At 40.0% G+C, this 9,551-nt stretch overlaps 1 protein-coding gene across 1 annotated transcript; it reads left to right on the top strand.

Annotated features, from left to right (window-relative positions):
• The first annotated feature begins 5,864 nt into the window (after nt 1–5,864).
• LOC135647015 (uncharacterized) lies at nt 5,865–9,551 on the top strand. Its single transcript, XM_065165675.1, has 3 exons — nt 5,865–6,398; nt 7,210–7,637; nt 8,933–9,551. The coding sequence occupies exons 1-3, from the start codon at nt 6,234–6,236 to the stop codon at nt 9,369–9,371; spliced, it is 1,032 nt and encodes a 343-aa protein (XP_065021747.1). The 5' UTR covers nt 5,865–6,233; the 3' UTR covers nt 9,372–9,551.

Genomic DNA, 9,551 nt, shown 5'->3' with positions numbered 1-9,551 from the left:
TCACGTCCGGAGGGGCAAACTGGGAACGTGGAAGCGTCAGTTTCGAGGGGACCGTGGGCATAACTGTCATTTCGTTACGGGACAACATTAATGCCATTCCATCACCGCCTCACGGTAGACTGCCACCTCATCCATCCTCGTACTTATTAACGCACCCTCAGATTTTTTTTTCCCAAATATTAGGCCAATTTCGAATTTCAGCACGTGATAAACTCACCCCCATATTTCTCGTTAATGTCTCAGTTTAATTCGTCTCCGTGCGTTCGACCTATAGCAGCCAACGTAAAAAGATGGGGTGAGCGTAGTCCCACGTCACGTCAGTCCGTCAGGTCGTCGCTTTCTGGTGTAGTGCGCGGTAGCTGTCGAATCCCCAGATATAAGTGGAACAAGTTATAATTCTGAGAAGGCGATGTTCTTATCCGGCAAGGTACTTATCTCTTTCCACTTTTGAATGGGCGCTGGGAGTGAGGCGTGAGGGGAGGTTCACCGCGGAACGGGCAACTGCGTGAGCACCAGCCGGATCTTCCCACGTGTCCTTCGTGTGTTGGTTCCTGCATCACGTGCCACTGCGTCTAGCACGTGCGGATGAGCGGGAGAGGCAGGTAAGGATTCCTTTTGCTCCCGCTTTTTCTTTTTGCGCCCCGAAATAAAAAGAGGTTTTCCAAATTTACCCGCGGAGCTGAGCTAACTCGCGGTTTTCATTGGCGGAACTCGCGGGACCATCAGACAGATATCCGGTAGACGAGTCAGTAATGTCCCAACGGGTAGGGAACTTTTTTACGGAAAGTCATTGCTGGGGCTGAGGTGACGCTTTTGTCCCTTCCATTTTGATGCGGGAACAAACGGGTCAAAAACCAACGCATCGGATAGCTTTGCAGGGCACGGCGCCTCGACCAGATCCAATATACGCACCGAAACGTTTATCGGATCATAGCCTTTCGTTTCGCGGGCCCCGCCCCATCGCATGGCTGGCGCCAGTGGGTACATTCACCTAACGATGTTCCCCATGGCAGGAGACCAATTATTTCTCCGTGGGACCCACGCTTTAGTGGACATCACGTGCGTCGGCACGGCCGGGCCCTTACGGGAGACACCGGAGACGTTCGAGGTCGCCCCGCCCGTCTACCGCCATCGCGATTGGGGGATAACGACGTGCGAGCCGTGGTGGGACCCGCGCCGGGCCAGAAGCCCACTCGGTGAGTCGACACGTACGCGACGATCCCGTGGGCGACGCGCTGTACCGCTTGCTTGATGGAACCATCGACAACCCGAAACAAAAAAAGGACGCGGTGGCTACTAACTCAGGCATAATGCGCCACATTCGACGGTTCCAGGCGCCCCACGTCGCCTTTCGCCCCCCCACCCGAAACGACCCCCCACTTTACCCACCTCGCATGCGTCGAGGCAGCACCGATGGCCCCCACGGCTCGTCCAATCGTATACAAGGTAAAGAGAAAGATGGAGACCCGCGAGTGCATGCAAAAAAAACAAAGGTGGTTCCTTTCAACACAAAAACAAAATGTGTTTTTGGATCGCCAGCCACGTTTTTCTAATTCATGAACGAGAGAGAGAGTCCGGTGACAGCGGTGGGCGTTCGGACATCACGACTTCCACTTATTTAATCAGATCAAGTATGCTTAACTATGGGGATGCAACGGTCAATTTCGGAAAGGGGCACGGGCTCCCAAAATGACGGCAATGCCCTCGATGTGGTTAATGTATTCCGAGAATGATCACGTGAGAACCGAGGACGGAATCGAAGTGTTGGCAGAGGCGATTAAATATCGGGATCGGACGAGAAATCCACGATAACGAGACGGAATTCGGCGCGGCGAACCGGTCTTCGGTCAAAATAGCGGGATAAGCCGACACGATACGATATCGTCGCGAGGAGCGACAACGCCGTGCTGTACGTGAGGTTTTGTTCGATCCGGAAGCGCGTACCCGACTCCGCTACCTGCTCTTCCGATGGACGAGGGCGTGGGGCCCGCGAGCGATGGGGCGGTAGGGGAGTGGGTGCCGCCCGGCCGCGGTGGTCGTGGAGGGTGCGGAATCAGGGAATTTTGGGCGGCGAGAAACCCATGATGGGGACAGCGCGGGGCCCGCCCGCGGCGCACGTCGATGTCATGGCGTCCACTGCATGCCTCCCATAAATAATATAATATATATATATTATCTTGTTGTTGGTGGATAAATAATTTAAGGATCGGAGGCTGCCAAAAGTCACCATATAATAAACAGTAAAACACATTTGATTCAACGAACAATGTGGATTGTCATCCACTTTATTGATTACACTTTAGATTTTTCTTTTTAATATTTTAAAAAATCTTCCGAAGAAATAATCTTAGCGATGCGTTGAATTGTTCTCCGTATTTATTAGGTTAAGTACAAAAGTCACTAATATTTCTGCCCTAAATACTCATGATTTATATAAAATATGGGTATGAGATAGAAACGTAATGCGTTAATAAACCTATTATTATTAATGGATCTTATTTACGTGGATAGAAACTCTTCGATGGATAATCCATGGTGGATGCCACAAACAAAAAAAAAGAAAGGTTGGAGAGAAGCTTGGCCTCTATGACGTTGATATCCAAGTGAGTCATTATTGTCGAGGTGTGGAGAGAAGCCAGAAACAGTGTGGATCACTTCCTTTCGATGGCCCTTTCAGGCCACACATGGAAAACCTAGTGACAACATATTGCATTGTGATCACACAACAACAACTATGGCATGAGCCACGAGATTCACTTGGAGCTATCACACATGAATCATGTTTGTTCTTTTTATCTCATGCAAAAGCTTCCTAAATTAAAATGTGTTTTTCTTTTTTACTTCCCAAAATAGGTTTCTTTGCATTGCATTGTTTATCATTAAGAGAGGCGAATGATCGGACTTCATTTATGAATTTGACTAAAAATAAAAATAATTTTATGATTTCGATTGATCCGATTCGATTGTAACACTAGAAAATACAGATGGAATTGAAATTTTGCTATGATCGATTTTTTTATAAACCAAATAATTGTGGAGTGTAGTCAAATTGGACCGAAAATATCAAAATTATTTGCTTGTCATAATCTTCCTCTATGATTTGTAACTCACTGAGACTTGATTGAGACTTGATAGAGACATGAGCATGGAAAGCATGCAAGAGAACAAGAACAATTATCTTATCATTCCTTTCTCGAGGAGAAGAGTTGCATGGTATGTTGGCGTTGAATATAATTCGCTCGCATTCTTATCGCTTCATGTCACGCACCAAATAGAAGCAAAACTCAAACGCATAATGTCATTGACTATATCTCTTAGACCAAATAGAGACCATAAGACGATGCGAGTAATTGACTACTTCCTTACATACATTCCAAAGTCTAAAGGGGCTGTGATGTGATTCCAAGAATTGTAGACATTTTATGATGTCGGCAAACGATGACTATTAAAATTTGATATGTATAGTATCCAAGAAAAACTCAGTCAACTCTAGCTATATTTGAGATTACATACACGAAGAATATACAATCTAAGACCAATCCCTTTGGATGAGTAGATAATTACATCTCTAGAGATAGAACTATATTTTCCAATAATGATGTTGGTCAAACTTTTTGATCCAACGACATGAATGTGTATAGTCTAAAATATCTTTATACTTGATCCAATTTACTTATATATAATCACTATATATAATTATGTATATCACCAGAGATTGAATCTGATAATTTCAAATCAGATGAAAGGTATCTAACCTTCGATTGGAATCATTATAAATTAGTATAGTATAGTCATCAAGTTTAAGATAGATGGATTAGTATAATTTTCTTGGGCTAATTACATATTACCCTCTACATAGACTATCATGATCATTGTATTTAAAAAATTTATATCGAAATCCTTATAGTTTTCAAAATAAAATAAATAATTTTATTTTTCTTAACGTCGTTAATTATATTGACGAAAAAGACAACACATGATATAATGTGTTGGATTGACGTGAAGATGATGAACAAAAAGAAGATTTTAACATCACATTTATTTCTAACACGTGAGATATTAAAATTATATTTTTATCGATAAAATCATTAAAAAAATATTAAAATTAATTTGTGTCTTTTACTCTCGTATCGATCCAATACATTGTGTTTTTCGTCAATACAATTGACGATGTTATGATAAATAAGATTATTTATTTTATTTTTAAAATTATAAAAATTTTAATGTAAAAATTTTAAATATAAAAATTATGATACTAATATGATCCAAGTATCAAAGATAATTTATAAGTAGCTCAGTTCCTTTACACTTACAACACCAAAATATCAAAGTTACATTCAACACTCTTTTGCCTACTTGCGTAAGGTAATAATTAATAATTATATTATTGGAAGATCAAAGTAGGAGAAAGATCTTTAGAAAGTATATGTCAATATCAACATTAAGTTTGTACGACTATTGCATCACATGAAGGTTGTGTCACATCGAAATGCCAACCCCCACTTATGAGTCAAAATCAAAACTTTAATGTCTCGCTAATTCTTATGACTGCAATGAATTTTTATTTATCATGCTTTTATAACATAAATAAGTCGCTATAGGTCGTCACAAAATCCGAATGATGCTCGGCCACCATCGTTTACTTGTTGCTCGCTCTTCATGACCAATCATGGAGGCAAAGGATGCATCTTTCTACCATTTGCATGCCACTTTGGCTGCTATTAGTCCTTTGATGCAACAGTGATTTATTCGCCAATGATTGTCTTTATACTTTGCTCATCTATAGACCATTAAAATGGTCCATCAAACACAGTTTATGTTTTCTATATATCTATACCTTCTTTACTGTTTATATTTCTATACATCTATACTTTCCTCTAGGATTTCTTTGTATCTATACCTTCTTTAAATTTTAATATTACGTATATATTTGAAAGTTGAAGGGTGCAATTCAAAGATGAAAGACTGTTTCGATACGATGAAAAACATAATATCTCAAATAAATAGAAGTATAAGCAATATTTTAGGAAAGAGTGTTTCGATACGGAGAAAAATATAATATCTCAAATAAATATAAATATAGACATCAAGAAAACTATGCAAGGAAAATATAATATCCAAACTTATGAACGTAAAATCCACTATTATTTTCTTTTATGCACTTGCCTATCAACTATTTGATCGTTAACTTAACTTATCGATCTAACTCATTTGTCTTAGTACTATAACTTAACGTATCTCTTGTTTTAAAAAAATAACTCAATTGCAACTCGATTATAAGTAAACTCAAAATGACCTTAATTTATTTTGACTATTTATTTGTAATTTGAATTATGTGGCCAAAGAAAAAAAATCATCAAGAGATGCAATTTTCAATAACATAATCATCAAGAGATGTAATGTTTCTTTTGGATGAGCGTCTTCATCACAGGGAGATGGGAGTGCAAGTCGATTAGATTCTACTCAACGCAAACTCTTCACATAATATATACAATGCATGTCGTCGGACACGACCGAATTGTTGGGTTCAAACGTCACCCAATCATACCAAAGTAAGATAACCCTGATTCAAGTAGGCCCCACTTCGCACGTGGGTGTCATCGTGGGTATCGTGTCCTCAGTCGACGCATCTTTACAACAACTGTTAGTTTCCGGCAAGAGCGATTCCGTTTCTACCCGCACGTTATTTACCCTTAATCCTACCATGCCTCGCGTGATGAGGATTACTACTGGATCTGGCGTCCGGGCCCACAGATTCTGACTGGGCTAAGCCGGGGTACCGGGAGGATGCGTAGAAAATAATATTTCAATTTTATATTTCTTTTAGTACATCGATCTCCAAAGGAAAACGGGCAATTTCGTGGCTGCGCCGACCGCTGCAAGCGACGCCAGCTGTCCCCCTCCCTCTTCTTTTGGCCCCTACATCTTCTTCCGTGTTCCGAAGTCAATCGCAAGATTTCGTGTTCCGGTCTAGGATCTGGCGAAAAATCTTTCGCTGAATCTGTCGGGGCGTTTGAAGAGATCTGCAAAGTTGGAGCTTTTTACACGGAGCCGACCGGATCGAGCCCGAAAGGAAGGATCTTGGAGTGACTCAAGCCGGAATCGGAGAGATTGGAGCCACGGTTTTGTTTCGGTACCGGTAACTCGAACACAGAAAGATTGGAGCCGGCGCGTCGTTTGTTTTTGGTCGCTGGTAACGCCTGTCTGCGAGTACGTTTGATGCTTGAATCGGAATGGGAGTGGACTACTACAACATATTGAAGGTGAATCGGAACGCCACCGATGAGGATCTCAAGAAGTCGTACCGGCGCCTGGCGATGCGGTGGCACCCGGACAAGAACCCCAGTAACAAGAAGGAGGCGGAGGCCAAGTTCAAGCAGATCTCCGAGGCCTACGAGGCGAGTCGCGTCTCGTCCTTTTCTTTCCCTTTTATTTTCTTCTGTTCTTTCTGTGACATAATTAAGATACATCTTAGTATTGGATACATGATTATTCTGGTAAGGAAGAATTCGATTGGTCTGTCGAATTCTTGAACTCATAATTAGGTATGGAGACCATCATGTATGATGAAGGTGTCATAGGGTTCACAATCAATTCCAAGTCTTTCTTATGTTTACTTTTGTGTTGTCCTACAATTCAACCACATAATGATTAGATCAGTATTAGCCACACCGGAGTTTACTGTTAACTTCAAAGCTGCAGACCAAAGAGTTTTCTGTCTTTCCATGGTATACATAGTAGCTATTTACCATGATAATATCTATAAATAATATGATTGATTATTTTTTCTTAATAAATGATTCTTTTGACACAATTATATATTATTGCTTAAGTTGCATTTGGATGTTTTTTCTTCAAGGGTTCTGACTTCATTGAATTTAGAGGAAAGAATTGAATATTTAATTAGGAAGCATAATGAGCACACTGAAATTAAGTGAAGCACAATTTGTAGTTAATTCTTCTCTTTGGTTCTTTCCACCTTGTTTCGGAACATGATTTTCTAATCTTGATTCTGCATTCTTTCTAGTGACGTGCATCTTTACGTAATATTTGGGTACTTGAGGTATCTGGGTCTATTACTTTCTGTTGGCTTGACGGAGTGAATCTTATACATTAATAAGCGATTAGATTGACAGATGTGTTTAACTTTGTCATATTATGACTAACTGTCATATTGGACTTGTTTGTATTTTAACCATGTTGCTCCAGGTACTAAGCGATGCACAAAAACGGGTGATATATGATCAGCTTGGAGAAGAGGGTTTGAAGGGCATGCCCCCTCCTGGTTCACAAAGTGCGACATCTAGTGCCTCAAGTGGACCTAGTAACTTCCGATTTAATCCTCGAGATGCTAAGGACATCTTTGCTGAAATTTTTGGGAACAGCAGCCCTTTCGGTTTTGAGTCCATGAATCGCACAAAGTCCACAAGATATCAAACAAATGGAAGTGGGACTTTTGGTGGGTTCGGTACGACAGAGAGCACCTCTAGGTCATATGCTGAGGGAGCTGGTCCTAGTGGCACCCAACCACGGAAAGCGCCAGCTGTGGAGAACTTCCTAGCATGCAGACTTGAAGAGCTCTACAGTGGATCAAAAAGGAAGTTGAAGATCTCTAGGAGTGTCTTGCAATCTAATGGGTAAACACTTTGTCCCATATCATTCAGTTGGATGATTTTTTGTCCCACTGGCCTGACAAAATACTGATTTCTTAAGCAAAACATAGCCGCTTTAAGTTTTGGTTTCTTCAATGCATGTAGAGATTATATTTCTTCGGAGATTTATGATTGAATTGAATACTTCATGATTTAAATTGAAGTTCTTATGTTTATTGAATCAATTACATTTTTCTTCCTTTTTTTTTTCCTTATTTGAGAATTGTACAGGCTACTAACCATTGGCTTCCAACTTGTCCTTGTTTTTTGCTTTGCTCTGTCAATGAAACTTCTGATTTTCCATTATGCTTTTTGAACTGGATTATCTAGATTTACTTTGTAGAACTCCCATTTGTTCACATCTGTGAATTATCCACATATGCTAAGAGTAAAATGAACTTTTTTTTTATTAAGCAGGTATCTTTGACAAATAGCTTGAGTTTTCATGTCCTTGACCTTTCAAAGCTGATCTTGTGTAACAATCCTTATACCATATAATTGTTTTTTTTTCATTTGAATCTGTTTATTTGATATCAAAAGTGGTGGTTGTAGATCCATAAAGAACATACAAGTCCAGCGGCATCTTATGTAAAGCCCCCTGCAGTTAAAATGAAGCACATGTCATTTTAAACACATTTTTTAATCCAATAAAACATTTTGCTCATGCAACCTTTTATGTCTGTATTATAGATCTTTAAATATTCTTGTCGTGTTTAAGATATCTAGTTGTGGTTTCATGTAATTTGTAATACTGTTGTGGACATCTCAGTTACCCTGAATTTTTTATTTGTAATTGTGGATATTTAGGATCAGTTATTGAATTGGTCATTTTGAGTGGACTTGTTGATGTTTTTCGATGTACGGTGTAGATCTGTTTGAGTTTTAGAATCCTGGATGCCGATGGATAATTTATTATGTGTGTTTTCTCGGTGTATATCAGTTCATGTTTAGTTGCCTTTCACTCGGGAATATCAAACCCTTGTTTGACCTCCGTTGTTGTATTCTAGTTCATTTTATTTTGCCGTCTAATATGTTTACTACGTATTTTGTATAGTAGATTGTAGCTTATAAACTCGAATATAAGCTACATCTGCGCGTAGTACCGATTCTTCATAGTTATTGTCATTGTGATAGATTCTAATGTTATCTCAAAACATCATTTTGTATGTCAGAGCACCAAATTTAATAAAAGCAGTTTATCGATGCAACAATCTTAGAGTTTATTGAAATAGAAAAAATGGCTAACTTTTCATCACTTTTCTTTGTTATGTGCATCCTAGACAATTGGTACCCGAAACAGAGATCTTAACAATTGATATCAAGCCTGGATGGAAAAAAGGTACCAAGATAACTTTTCCGGGCAAAGGTAATGAGCAAGTGAACCAACTCCCAGCCGACCTAGTCTTCATCATTGATGAAAAGCCACATGATGTGTACAAGAGGGAAGGCAATGATCTCATCGTCCACCAAAACATCTCACTTGTCGATGCACTCGCTGGGACTACAATAAATCTTAAGACCCTTGATGGACGTGATTTGTCAATCAATGTGAACGAAGTTGTGATCCCTGGCTATGAACTTGTCGTTGCTAAGGAAGGGATGCCACTAGCCAAGGAGCCAGGCAAGAAGGGCAACTTAATTGTCAAGTTTAATGTGAAATTCCCATCGAGGTTGACACCGGACCAACGAGCAGACATCAGACGCATCCTGGGAGGTTGACTGCAGAAAATGTGTTCTTCACTACAAGAGCAAAACCATCCTGCTAAATTCTTTGTTTAGGAAAGCTTGAACTTACATCCATGTGTCATAATTTTTTTTTGTGTATGTCTGTCTAACCCATTGGCAAAGACCGCAGCAAACTACAATGTTTATGCTAACCTTGGTTTTGGCTTGTTGACA

This window comes from Musa acuminata, chromosome BXJ1-4 (genome assembly GCF_036884655.1).
Source record: "Musa acuminata AAA Group cultivar baxijiao chromosome BXJ1-4, Cavendish_Baxijiao_AAA, whole genome shotgun sequence".
NCBI lineage: Eukaryota > Viridiplantae > Streptophyta > Magnoliopsida > Zingiberales > Musaceae > Musa > Musa acuminata.
This window is presented reverse-complemented; position numbering and strand designations above follow the sequence as displayed.

What these genes read in the sequence shown, in the direction of transcription:
- LOC135647015 (XM_065165675.1), top strand. Translation starts at nt 6,234, where the DNA reads ATGGGAGTGGACTACTACAACATATTGAAGGTGAATCGGAACGCCACC. An exon ending in AGATCTCCGAGGCCTACGAG is followed by an intron (nt 6,399 to 7,209) that starts GCGAGTCGCGTC and finishes ATGTTGCTCCAG; the next exon opens with GTACTAAGCGATGCACAAAA. An exon ending in AGTGTCTTGCAATCTAATGG is followed by an intron (nt 7,638 to 8,932) that starts GTAAACACTTTG and finishes TGTGCATCCTAG; the next exon opens with ACAATTGGTACCCGAAACAG.